At 46.4% G+C, this 14,167-nt stretch overlaps 1 protein-coding gene across 1 annotated transcript in view; it reads left to right on the plus strand.

The window, feature by feature from the left end:
- MOCS3 (molybdenum cofactor synthesis 3) overlaps window positions 1–14,167 on the plus strand; it is a 208,933-nt gene that overhangs the window by 174,137 nt on the left and 20,629 nt on the right. The window contains exon 11 of the mRNA XM_044292068.1: window positions 9,244–9,340. Within this exon, the coding sequence (XP_044148003.1) occupies window positions 9,244–9,340 (97 nt within the window). The remainder of the gene's footprint in view (window positions 1–9,243; window positions 9,341–14,167) is intronic.

The following is a 14,167-nucleotide window of genomic DNA, read 5'->3' on the forward strand; positions in this document are numbered from 1 at the left end:
GTAAGGGTTACATTGCATCATAAATCAATATAATGCTATGTGACCCTCGGCAGCGCTGGGAGTTCAGGCCGGGTGCTGTGCTGCGGACTCGCAGCATAACCAACGCTCGTCTGCAAGGTCCCTTACCCTTTCTGGAAGGGGTGTGGATCCGACGCGGCAAGCGTCGATACAGGCGGGGCCTTCTCTAGGGCAGAGGAGGTTCCGGAAGCGGAAATTACGTCACAGAGTATCGACAAGGCGTGTGTCATGATGTCACGTGCACACACGCGGGCATCCCTGCGCACGGAAGCGCACTGGTGGCGGGGATATTAAAGGAACATGGCCATAGCCTTGTCCGGTGGTGTTTTTCCCTGCTGCAGCATGTTCTCAGGAGGATGCAGCCCGCAAGCCTGGTAAGCCTCATCTTCTGTAAGCTTGTGAAGATATCATCTTGGATGTGGGGCTCTCCTTTTTTACAAATGCACTTATAGGTGTCTGGTGGTGGAGGTTAAGCTATATAAAATTACTAGCACTTTTTTAAATCATCTGATTGTTTTAGGGCAGAGAAACCTCCACTTCCAAGACAACAAGGAGGAGATTTAGGACGCAAAAAGTGTGCTATATGCAGGAAGTCCTTTGTCTCTAAGTCCAAGAAATCACTATATGTAAAATGCACGGAAAGAGTAATATCGGAAGAGCCTCCCTCATTTCTGGACTCCATGAGGAATATGATTAGAGAGGAAGTAAATGCGGTGGTGGAGTCAAGACTACCTCTCTTGTCTCCACAAGCTTCCACCTCTCAAAAATCCTGCAGTTCCCAGTTATACGAATTTGATGTTGATGACGGGGGGATCCTTGATGACAGCTCTGACGTTTCGGAAGACTGTTATGGGAGACCGTTATTCCTTCCAGAAGAGTCGCAAGGCCTTCTGAAAACAGTAAGGGCTACTATGGATATAGAAGACCCTAAAGATAGTCAGTCAGTACAGGATCAAATGTTTCAGGGTCGGGGGGAGAGAAGAAAACGTGTCTTCCCTGTACATAATAGTATTAAAGATCTAATCTCTAAGGAATGAAGAGACCCGGAGAAAAGAGCCCCACTTACAAGCTCTTTTAAAAGGAAATATCCTTTTGCGGATTCTGACTCTTTGAAATAAAACTCCTAAGATTGACGCATCGGTAGCCTGCATATCAAAGAAAACCTCCCTTCTGTTTGAGGATATGGGCTTACTACATGACCCCATGGACAAAAAATGCGAAAGCCTGCTTAAAAAAAGCATGGGAGACAAATACTGTGATGTTTAGACCCAGTATTTCTTCCACCTGCTAGGTCCTTGTCGGTATGGCTAAGTCAAGTAGAAGATCACCTGGCATCTGGAACTCCTAGAGAGGAGATCTTAGCATTGATATTGAAACAAGCAACAAACTTTTTAGCCACTGCTTTGGCTGATTTGCTGATAGCACTTGCTATTATTCCTGGGCGCCGCTTCATTCTCTCGCTATGTCCTCCAGTATTTTCAGCACAGAGCTCACAGCCTGGTATTTTTTTTAAACAAGGGCAGTCTCCGCCCAGTATAACAAAGTCCCCGAAGATACCAGAGGACATAGCAGGAGAACGGAGCGCCACCCAGGAATAGTAAGTGCAGTGAGAACCCTGGGCGCCGCTGTACATATCATGATAACTTAATTCAGAATTTTTTGCCAGATTTAAGGTCCTCATTGGTGCCCTCCTCATTGGCGCCCTCCTCATTGGTGGCAGCAGCAGCGGCACAGGGGGAAGGAGAAACTGCTTCCTTCTCCCCTGTGCTGCTGAGGAGAACACAAAGCATGCTGAGAGCAGCGCTCTTATTGTTCTCTGATACTAGACTGCGCAATAGCAAAGCCTAGTATCGAAAAAAGGCAAATCCTGGTATCGAGGTCGATACCAGGCAAAAGTGTCGATTGAGTATCGAAAATTTGATACCCGAAACAACACTAGTTTCCGTGCTCTGTTTTTGGACCCTTTTTGAATATTGGCACCACAATCCTGTGAAACACTCCCTGTCAGTATAGAGTCCTTAAATATCAGAAATAAGGGTCTGTCTATGACATTACTTAATTCTCTTAGGCTACGGGGGTGTATGCCATCTGGTCCTGGCGATTTGTCTATTTTAATCTTTTTAAGATGCCACTGTACTTCTTCCTGGGTTAGACAGGCCACTAATGGGGAATTTACTTTTACATTCTGCATTTCATATTTTATAGCTTTGCTTTATCCTCATCACTCTCTGCAACTCCCCCTTCATTACTCTGTAAAGGGCTGACACCTACAGATTTATACTTTTTACCGTTTATATAATTGAAGAACATTTTAGGGTTAATTTTGCTCTCTTTTGCAATTAATCTCTTGATCTTTTTTGGCTGCTTCAATTTTTTTCCTAGTTTTTCAGTGCTTCCTCGCGACCCTCCTGTTTTGGTGATTTAAATGCTTTCTTTTTGTCATGTATTGCTTTTTTTTACAGTTCTATTTATCCACATAGTTTTTTTTTCTTGTTCCTTAACCTTTTATTCTCACAATTAGATTTTTGGATGCATTTAAAAATATCCAATTTTGTGGCTGCATTTTTATTTTTGAGGAGTTGTCCCAGTTAGTGAGGCCTATGGCCTCTCTTAGTTGGCTAAATTTAGCAAGTTTGGTATTTTTGTTCCTCCCTGAAGAAACAGTCGTTTGAGTGACAATTGAAAGGTTATTATGTTATGGTCACTATTTTCCAGGGGTCCCCCAACCTGCACATCTGTTGTTCTGTCAGGTCTATTGGTTAATACTAAGTCCAGTATATTATCTATTACCAATCATACATCTACTTTTCAAAACAGAACAATATTTGCTTTGGCGATCTGCCTTACATGCTGATGTTTACCGTATTTTTCGCCCAGTAAGACGCACTTTTTCTCCCCCCAAAATGGGGGGAAAATGCCCCTGCGTCTTATGGGGCGAATGCTGGCAGTTTTACATCGCTGGCTGCGATGTACGGTATGCGAGAGCGGGGGAAGGGACTGGAAGGAGGCAATAGTGGCGGGGCGGTGCAGTCAGTGTACTATATCCCCGCCCCTCCGCTCCGGTATACTAATATAAAATGTCTTATTCAATTAATAGTTATTAAACATGCCCCCTCACTCCTAATAGTACCTTACATCCTAACCGCTTCAGTAGAATGCATGCAGGCCGGACGGCAGCGTAACTCCCTGATGTCACGTGCCTGCGCCGCCTACTTTATGAATGAAGCAGGCGGCGCAGGCCAAGTGACGTCAGTGAGTGATGCGCCGCCCACCCGGCCTGCCTGCCTGGGTTGTACTGAAGCGGTTAGGATGTACAGTACTATTAGGAGTTGGGGGGCCATTTGTAATAACTTTTAATTGAATAAGACATTATATTTGTATACTGGAGCGGCGGGGGGGGGGCGGGGGATCTGTGGATGACATTTTTATGCGGGACATCTGTGGATGGCACTGTTATGGGCTGGGTGGTCTGTGGATGGCACATATATAACAGTGCCACCCACAGATCCCCCCTCTAACAGTGCCACCCACAGATCCCCCCTCTAACAGTGCCACCCACAGATCCCCCTTGTAACAGTGCCACCCACAGATCCCCCTTGTAACAGTGCCACCCACAGATCCCCCTTGTAACAGTGCCACCCACAGATCCCCCTTGTAACAGTGCCACCCACAGATCCCCCTTGTAACAGTGCCACCCACAGATCCCCCTTGTAACAGTGCCACCCACAGATCCCCCTTGTAACAGTGCCACCCACAGATCCCCCTTGTAACAGTGCCATCCACAGATCCCCCTTGTAACAGTGCCACCCACAGATCCCCCTTGTAACAGTGCCACCCACAGATCCCCCTTGTAACAGTGCCACCCACAGATCCCCCTTGTAACAGTGCCACCCACAGATCCCCCTTGTAACAGTGCCACCCACAGATCCCCCTTGTAACAGTGCCACCCACAGATCCCCCTTGTAACAGTGCCACCCACAGATCCCCCTTGTAACAGTGCCACCCACAGATCCCCCTTGTAACAGTGCCACCCACAGATCCCCCTTGTAACAGTGCCATCCACAGATCCCCCTTGTAACAGTGCCATCCACAGATCCCCCTTGTAACAGTGCCATCCACAGATCCCCCTTGTAACAGTGCCATCCACAGATCCCCCTTGTAACAGTGCCATCCACAGATCCCCCTTGTAACAGTGCCAGCCACAGATCCCCCTTGTAACAGTGCCAGCCACAGATCCCCCATGTAACAGTGCCAGCCACAGATCCCCCATGTAACAGTGCCAGCCACAGATCCCTTTTGTAACAGTGCAAGCCACAGATCCCCCTGTAACAGTGCAAGCCACAGATCCCCCCCGTAACTGTCCGTCACAGATCCCCCCATAACAGTGTCCGTCATCCACAGATCCCCCATAAGTGTCCGTCATCCGCAGATCCCCCCCATAACAGTGTCCGTCATCCGCAGATCCCCCCCATAACAGTGTCCGTCATCCGCAGATCCCCCCCATAACAGTGTCCGTCATCCGCAGATCCCCCCATAACAGTGTCCGTCATCCGCAGATCCCCCCATAACAGTGTCCGTCATCCGCAGATCCCCCCATAACAGTGTCCGTCATCCGCAGATCTCCCCCATAACAGTGTCCATCATCCACAGATCCCCAGTAATAGTGCCATCCACAGACCACCATTAGTTCCAAACCCACCAAAAGCACACCTTTTGGTTAAAACATCTGTGGCCCATCTCTTTTTAACCCACCTTATTGAGTATTTATCTAAATGGGTCCCTTGTAGACAGATGATTGCCGGCAGGTAACCCAATTGATTTCCTAATCGAATACAGCAAATCTTTTCCGTTTTTCTCTTTTTTTGCCCCCTACAATTTAACAACAAATCATAAATAGACCGCATGTTAAAAGAATATACTTCCTCTGAAGTGTGAAAAAGTCTCATCTTGAAGGGCACCCTCAAACTAGTTGGAAAAAGTAACCTATTTCACTCCAGCTTGCCATAGCCTTCTTTTTATATCACCATATTTCTTACTTTGTTTACTAGTAGAGGCAGAATAATGATTGAATAGCATTACTTGTTTTTTCCCCTCAAAAGAGAATTTATCCGATGTCCTTGCATCGTTCAAGTTACTATCCCAGTTTCTGGCCACCAACAATTTAACAGGTACTGTCGTTGGGATTTCTCCAGGTGGCCTATTCTGGGTAGTCACTCTATGGGCTCTAGATTAAAGAGATTCGACACTACCCCCAGGCTGCATTTCTCAACAAACCATTTTTGGATAAATTCAGTGCAATTTGCACCCTCTGTATCCCCCGGTATTCCCACACAGCTTAGGTTGACTGTACATGACTTGTCCTCTAAATAAATAAAAGTATTCTATATAGCCACTTTTGCCTGTTTGAGATGATATGTAATTTTTCAAATTATGCACCACATTCTCCAGTTCCAAAATTCGCACTTCCACTGTATCCAAACATTCTCTAAATTTCGACAAATTATCCCTTATTATGCTCACATCTGATTGCACTCCTCATTTGCATTACTACTTTTTCCCATCATGCCATCCAAATGCCTTAACGGTGATGGTTTGTCTCCCAGGATCGCCGCCGATCAGTTGTTTGAGAAGGCAGGGCTGAAGGCTGGCAGTAGCTCTGTGGCCTTCTCTTCGCTTTTCTTAGACCAAGTGATGACACATTCATAGTAGTGTATGGGACTGAGCGCAAGACCAAGCACAGCTGCTATACCATGTATGGCACTGTGCTTGTAAGCACGGAGAAGACAGCGGCGCTCAAAGAAGATCCGTTGCCCTCTTAAACAGCTGATTGGCGAAGGTCCCGGTTGTTTGACCCCCCACTGATCAGATACTAATGACCTATCCAATTCAGTATGTTCCTCTATTTCTTTCCACCACCACCCCTGCATTCTCCTCCATTCAAGATCTAGTTTCATACCCCAAATCAGCATCTTTAGACTTGGGAACTTGCAGGGGGTAACGGGAATCATATATTTATTTATAGCACTTTGCTTTTTTCTCATTTCTAGGCCAGCCCCAGATTTTCTGTTGCTGCTACCTTGTTCTTTTTTTTCTTTTGTGGCATTTTAGATGTACTCATGTCCATCCTGAGAAACGTATAAATACTGCAGTTCGGATTTTCATCTAACTCTGGGGGGAACAAGTATCACTATAGGGGGAGAGAGTTATACTTTAACATGTATAGGGCTTCACTTGACACCCGCTTATGGGGATACACCAAACAGGTCTATGTGGCTAGGGCACATGACTGTGGGGTATACATTAATATTCAAACCCGGCTTTTATTGAGATCTGGTGGCAGCATTGTTTTTCTGTTGTCTGTTAATGAACCGGGATGATACTCTGACTACCTCTTCCTTCTTAACCCCAGCACTTTTCCCGATACCTCCTTTGCTAAGCAGTGTTCACCTTCAGTGTCAGCTTCTATTTCCAATGCCATTCCAGTCCTTCTCTCTCCCTCTCATGGTTCCCTGTACGATGTATCGGATGTCCCACCTACTTTTCACTTCTGGCAGTTTGCTTGTCTGCCTCGTTACATTGCTCAGCGCATAGAGTGGATACCCAGCAGCTCTATTAGGGTGAATAGGACTTTACACTCTCCCTGCTGCCCTGTGCTTTGTGCACACAACAGCAGGGAGCTGACCATGGCAGCCAGCCTCTCATGTGCCCCCCAGCCTCTGATCAGCCCCCCAGACTCTCATGTGTCCCCCAGCCTCTCATGTGCCCCCCAGCCTCTCCCTCTTATCAGCCCCCTCTGGTAATTCAAACCCACCCCCCCCTCCCTCCCCAGTATTAATAATTGGTGGCAGTGGTCACAGGGTCCCCCTCCCCCCCCCCCCCCATCATTGGTGGCAGTGGGCAGTGCGCCCCTCCCTCCCCAGTATTGATCATTGGTGGCAGGGGCCCCCTTCCCCCCACATCATTGGTGGCAGCAGCAGTTCCGATCGGAGTCCCTCCCAGCAGTGTAATGCTGGGGCTCCGATCGGTTGCCATGGCAGCCAGGATGCTACTGAAGTTCTGGCTGCCATGGTATGTCAGTGAGCAGCATTATACTCACGTGCGCCGTGGCCGCCGGGCGCTCCTTTTCTGTCTGTGCGGCGCATTGCTAATGCTTATAGCTCACGTGCGCTGTGGCCGCCGGGCGCTCCTTCTTCTGTCTGTGCGGCGCATTGCTAATGCTTATAGCTCACGTGCGCCGTGGCCGCCAGGCACTCCTTCTGTCTGTGCGGCACATTGCTAATGCTTATAGCATTAGCAATGCGCCGCACAGACCTATGAGAAGAAGGAGCGCGCGGTGGCCACGGCGCACGTGAGTATAATGCTCCTCACTGGCATACCATGGCAGCCAGAACTTCAGTAGCGTCCTGGCTGCCATGGTAACCGATCGGAGCCTCAGCATTACACTGCTGGGACTCTGATCGGAACTGCTGCTCCGTGGTCATATCGCAGTCCGGCGATATGCTCAAAATCCATATCGTGGCACAAATTTATATTGCATATCGCCTATACAGCCCACCCCTACCCAGCAGCCCTGCACACTGAGTTTCCCTTGCTATGAAGTGGGCCTTCAAATGCCAGATGTGCCAAGTGTCTCCAGGGGGACGGGACACCAGGTGTTTTCTGTGAATGCTTGCGTCTCCCAACCTTGTGCCTTGAACTACAACGTTTGCATGCGGTGTATCACTTCCTGGATATCACTGTGTAGGGCAGAGCCTAACATCACACGCCATGCACCTCCTGACTGCTCCTCTGGTCTTCAGAGGCAGGGCTCCAGATGGTGACCAAAATGGTCGCCAATGCGACTTAGAATTTACAAATGGCGACAATACTTTTTAGTCTTGTCGCCATTTGCGACTATACCCGCCGCCGCAGCGCTGCAGTTGAATACAGCGGCGGGCACAGGAGCTGATAGTTCCCTGCCCCGCCGCCGATGTTCTTCTTAGCAGCGCAGCGCAGTGGAGGAGTCTCCCTCCCCCTGTGCTGCTGCCTCCGCCAATAAGAAGAGAGACGGGAGGAGGAGGGGAGGGGCTGTGGCCACTGTGCCACCAATGAAGATAACTGACCAGTTAATACAAATACAGGAGGCGGGTGGCGGAATCAAATAGCCAGCACCCGACCTCTATGACAGGGAGCTGCGATCAGCGGCAGTTGAGTTAACCCTTCAGGTACGGTACCTGAGGGGTTAACTGCCGCTGATCGCAGCTCCCTGTCAGAGGTCGGGTGCCAGCTATTTGTCACCCCAAAAATAGGATAGGACTGTTCTATTATGGGCCGAACGTTTCATAAAATGCAATATGCACGTGGCTTTTTTTGGTGTTGAAAGCAAATAAAAATTTTGGTAACAAAACAACCCTACGCCGATCTGATCGGCGTAGCGTTGTCACGATACCAAAATTTTGATTCGGTTTTGATTTGGCGACTAAAAATTTGATTTGGCTCCTACATTTTTCAGTTCAGGAGCCAATGGCTACTAGGTATTTTTTTTAGTCTGGAGCACTGAGAGGAGAAGCTTACTATTGAATGTGAGCAGAGAACACAGTAATGGTGAGAACTGATTTCCATCACTACTAGAACATATAAGTAAGCTGGAGTTGGTACATTTCTTCTATCTCCACCCAAAACTACCTTCAACTCTGACACCACAGCCCTATTTTGTTTTGTTTTTTGTTTTGCTAAATGCTTTTCACTTTAAAATTTATCTAGAAACCATCCAAGATGGACCAGCTCACTTAAGGGTTCAGATTTTATATCATCCCACCCAAATCGGTGGAGATGGGAGGGGAAGGATTGAGCAAGAGCTGAGTGAGACAGAAGAGATATATTCAAACCAATAGACTGCTTTTGCTAAATAGGAAGTTTATATCTCGGCACAACTGCTTTATTGCTCACATCCTTACAGGTCAGTAATTCTCTATAATTTCCCAGCGCTAAGTGAGTGTGAGAAATTTGTGTTTCTATGTGCAGTGGATGGGAGCTAGTATCCAACCACGTGCGCTGCAAACTAAAGAACTAGCATAAAACTGGTTAAAAATGCCACATAAGTCATATTATGGCCAGAAAGTTATTTCTCATGTACACACACTGTATTCTTGACTAATGCAAAGTTTGTTGAAAGGCCATTTATACATAAAATGCTACAAAATATAGAAAATCATGCATTGAACTTATCTTGTGTTTCAATTTCAGTGCTATAAACAAATGCTTGATGACAACGTTCGCCACTTGCTCATTGATGTGAGACCACAGCCGGAAGTAGATATATGTCACCTGGAGCATTCTTTTCGTATCCTTTTCATGAATGAGTCATGTTTTTTAAAACTAATCTGGTGCTCTTTTCCTTTATTTGTAAGTAGCATCTAGCGTTACAAACAAATCATCTTTTATTGGACATGGCAGATGCATATTACAGGTACAGCCAGAAATTATGTTTCTAACCTGTTTCTCGTTTGTCTTTCAATATCCACTGAATGAGTGGATGCTTCCTAATGTTGAGCTGAGAAAAGCATAATCTCCTTCCTTCACCTTCCTCCATCATCTGCATAAGTTAATTTAAGTGAATAATAAAATTTATTTATGTAGTCTTCAGTATTTAAACTGGTTGAGCTAAGTTTTCCATTTCATCCACCATGACGGCTTAACCTGGAGATTGACCCCTGTAGGGGCAGGAACACAGAGAGTTTAAAAGGCCACCACCCACTCTCACCCTCAGTGTTTCCTGTCCCTACGGGGGCACCTCACAGAGAGACATCCTGTGAGAGGTGAAGAACATCACCCTTTGTTTTTTATTTTAAATACCTTACAGGATTTTGATCCCTTTCCCTCTGCCCTCCGGCGGTTCCTTCCAAAGCTGGGCAGAGGAAGACCTAATGGAGCTGCATCTCGTTCCTGTCCAGCAGGGGCCTGAATATCTCCTCATGTGCAGGGTCTTCCTTCCCTCTATTGCACGCGGACCCCTGTGTGTGAAGCCGCAGCGCTGCACTCTGTTCGGGACCGGCAGGATGCCTAGGGGGCGGAGCTAGGAACCCAGGCGCGCGCGCAGTGATGATGCCAGACGCCGCATCTGCATTTAAAGGCAGCAGTTTTGAAGGGACTACTGCTGCTTCCAGAGTGAAGTTCCTGCTCCAGATGTCGGCCCCTGCAGGCTAAATGGATCCTACAGATGCCCCCTCGGCTACTCCAACTCTTATAGGGAGTAAAAGAACCCAGGGTAAAAGCTAAGGTGCCTAGATGCGCTACTTGTGGCAAGAGATTATCTGAAAATTACAAAAAGAAGCTCTGCCAAGCCTGCATTAACAAGCTTGTAAAAGAGGAGCAACTATCTATACATATGGAAGTTAAATCAATGATCCAGAGCGAGAAAAAATCTTCCCTGGCCTCTCTCAGATCTGCCCCTCCTACTCCACCTGCTAAAAAATCTATGATATGGAGGAGTTATTGGGCGCCGTAAGGGCAACCATGGGCATTGAGTAGGTACAAAAACCTCGATCAGTCCAGGATAAAATGTTTGGGGGTCTCTGAGCTAAAAAATCTGAAGTTCCCAGTAAATGAAAACCTAAAAGATATGATCCTGGATGAATGGACGGATCCAGAGAGGAGATTGGGAGTCTCCAGGGAATTCAAAAACAGATTACTGTTTGATCCAACCGATGTAAAGATAGTTAACAAAACACCGAAAATTGACGTCCAAGTAGCCAAAGTGGTCAAGAAAACCTCCCTTCCATTCAAGGATTCCTCTCAGTTACAGGATCCGATGGAAAGGAAGGCGTACTCACTCCTAAAAAAAAATCTTCGGAAACATCCATGTTTGGAATAAAAACGAACATTGCTGCAACCTCTGTAGCTAGGTCCATGTATTTTTGGCTTAGTTTAGACCCCGAGAGAGGAAATCCTAAATTCTATCCCACTCCTCAAGTTGGCCACAGCATTCTTGGCAGATGCCTCAGCTGAGTCCGTGAGGTTCGCCGCCAAGGATGCCTCTCTCTCAAATTCCGCAAGTAGGGCCCTGTGGATGAAATCTTGGGGAGGGGATAGAACGTCAAAAGCAAAATTATGTTCTATCGCCTTGAAAAAGCAGAAGACAAAAAGAAGGGGTTCCCTGAGGAAAATAAAAAGAAGCCCTTTCGTTCCTTTAACACCTAATCCAAGTCCTATAGGGGAAAAGGAAAAACGGGTAGGTGGAGCTACCAAAAAGGGGGGAAAGGCAGGAAGGAAGGTTAAAGAAATTTCTATCCCACTGGGAAACCGTGACCCGGAACCCCTGGGCCTTGGATATCTTAAAAAACGGTTACCGAACAGACTTTTCCTCAGCCCCAAAAAAGTTCTGGATAACCTCCCACCGCCCAAATGTCAGGAGTGGTGGTAAAAGTCCCCAGTTCAGAAGAAGGAAGGGGTTATTATTCAAGGAAGGATCCAGACAGATCCTTACTTACTATCATAAATCTAAAGGGGTTAAACAGATCCATTGTATACAGAAAATTAAAAATGGGATCTATAACGACATGACATCCATAGATTTGAAGGACACTTATTATTACGCCCCCATACACGAAAACTCGCAGAAGTACCTCGGGTTCGCACTGATGGACAGCACCGGAGGGGTAAACCACTTTCAGTTCACTGCTCTAACCCTTCAGAATTTCTTCTGCCCCAAGGGTTTTCACACATCTTGTGGTGGAAATGACCTCTCCTCTCAGATCAGAGGGAATAAAAATCTAGAGTCAGAGGCATCCAGTCACACCAGTTACCTGATTTGCAGATTTTCAGAGTTGGGCTGGATAATAAATCAGAAAAAAATCTTGTCTGGTCCCATCCACCAAGATGAAATTCTTGAGGGTACTTCTAGATTCGGTAACCCAGATGTCGTCTCTTCCTCAAGAAAAACTGATGGCCTTCAGAGGAAAAAATAAAAAAATTCAGTGCCAAGCCCAGTGCTCTATCTGCAATGCCATGAGTCTCTTGGGAATGATGACCTCCTGCATCACATCAGTATTGTGGTCCCAGGCTCATACCAGGATAACCCAATCCTGGATCCTGGAGATTGGGACAAAAAAAGAATATCCATCCCCATTCACGTAAAATCAGATTTGAATTGGTGGACGGAAAAGAGGAATCTGTCAAGGGGCGCACCCTGGATAAAAAATCCGGAGATCCAGGTGTTTACAAACACAAGTGGCACAGGATGGGGGGGCAAGGGTGGGCTCCTCAAACTACCAAGGCAGATGGTCGGATGACATAAAAATAAGATTGTCAAACTACCGAGAGCTGAGGGTGATCTGGGAGACTCTAAAAGCATCCCAGAAAGTGGTACTCGGAAAACACCTGAAGATACTTTCCGACAATGTGACAGCAGTAGCATACTCAAAGCACCAGGGAGGCACGAGATCTCCAATCCTAAAAGACCTGGCGGAGAAGAGAATGTGCTCTCCATTACAGCAATCCATCTAAAAGGTACATAAAATGTAGAAACAGACTTCCTCAGCAGAAGGACCATAGACCCAGGGGAATGGTCCCTAAGTCCAGAGGTGTACTGACAGATCTCCAGAAGGTGGGGAACCCCTCAAATAGACCTCTTCCCTTTAAGAAAAAACGCAAAGGTAGGACTCTTTTGCTCCCTAAACCCCAGGGAAAGGCCTTGGGTGGGGGACGCCTTTTCGATCAGGTGGACCTGGGATTTTGCCTATGCTTTTCCTCCTTTGGCGTTAATTCCCCAGGTACTACAAAAGATAAGGTCCGATCCAGTAACAGTGATCCTAGTAGTCCCATACTGGACGAAAAGAAACCGGTTTCCGATCTTAAAAGAATTAGCGCTGGAGGAACCATGGAGAATACCCCTCCAGGAGGACATTCTATCACAGGGTCCGATCCTCCATCAGAATCCGGGCCTGTTCAAATTGTCAGCATGGATCCTGAGCACGAGGTATTAAAAAGCAAGGGTCTTTCCAAAAATGTTATCAATACCCTCAAATCCAGCAGGAAAAGGTCACCTCCGCGATGTATCTCAAAATCTGGAGAAAATACTGCAGCCTGCTGGGTCAGAACCCTCCAGTAAATTCTCCCCCAAGCATCGAAAAGATTCTTGATTTTCTCCAGAAGGAGCTGGATTTGGGTCTGAGACCCAGTATGCTTAAAGTAAGAGCCGCCTCTAGACTAAGGCCATCTATAACCCCAAGGACCCCTCAGTGGGACTTAAACCTAGTCCTGAAAGGCTTAATGAAACCGCCCTTTACCCCTGTGCAGGACATTTCATTCAAGCACCTGATGCTCAAGGCTGCCTTCTTAATAGCCATAACATCAGCTAGATGTCTAGGAGAGATCCAGTCGGGAACCCTGTATTTCTTTTTTTTTTTTTGGGATAAAATAGTGTTGAGGTTGGATCCAGGATTCCTTCCAAAAGTTGTTTCAGACTTTTCATAGAGACCAGGAGATTGTCCTTCCGTCATTCCCTAAAGATGTGACGAGTGCATCTGAGGATCAATACCAACTGGATGTCCGGAATACTGTCATACAATACCTAGCGGCAGCAAAGGAATTCAGGAAAGAGGAAAATCTTCTTGTTCAGTTTGTTGGTCCAAACAAAGGGAAGAAAGCATCCAAGGCCTCCATTGGGTGCTGGATCAAATCCACTACAGGTCCTTCTCAAAAAATTAGCATATTGTGATAAAGTTCATTATTTTCTGTAATGTACTGATAAACATTAGACTTTCATATATTTTAGATTCATTACACACCAACTGAAGTAGTTCAAGCCTTTTATTGTTTTAATATTGATGATTTTGGCATACAGCTCATGAAAACCCAAAATTCCTATCTCAAAAAATTAGCATATCATGAAAAGGTTTTCTAAACGAGCTATTAACCTAATCATCTGAATCAACTAATTAACTCTAAACACCTGCAAAAGATTCCTGAGGCTTTTAAAAACTCCCAGCCTGGTTCATTACTCAAAACCGCAATCATGGGTAAGACTGCCGACCTGATTGCTGTCCAGAAAGCCATCATTGACACCCTCAAGCAAGAGGGTAAGACACAGAAAGAAATTTCTGAACGAATAGGCTGTTCCCAGAATGCTGTATCAAGGCACCTCAGTGGGAAGTCTGTGGGAAGGAAAAAG

Source organism: Bufo gargarizans, chromosome 4 (genome assembly GCF_014858855.1).
Source record: "Bufo gargarizans isolate SCDJY-AF-19 chromosome 4, ASM1485885v1, whole genome shotgun sequence".
NCBI lineage: Eukaryota > Metazoa > Chordata > Amphibia > Anura > Bufonidae > Bufo > Bufo gargarizans.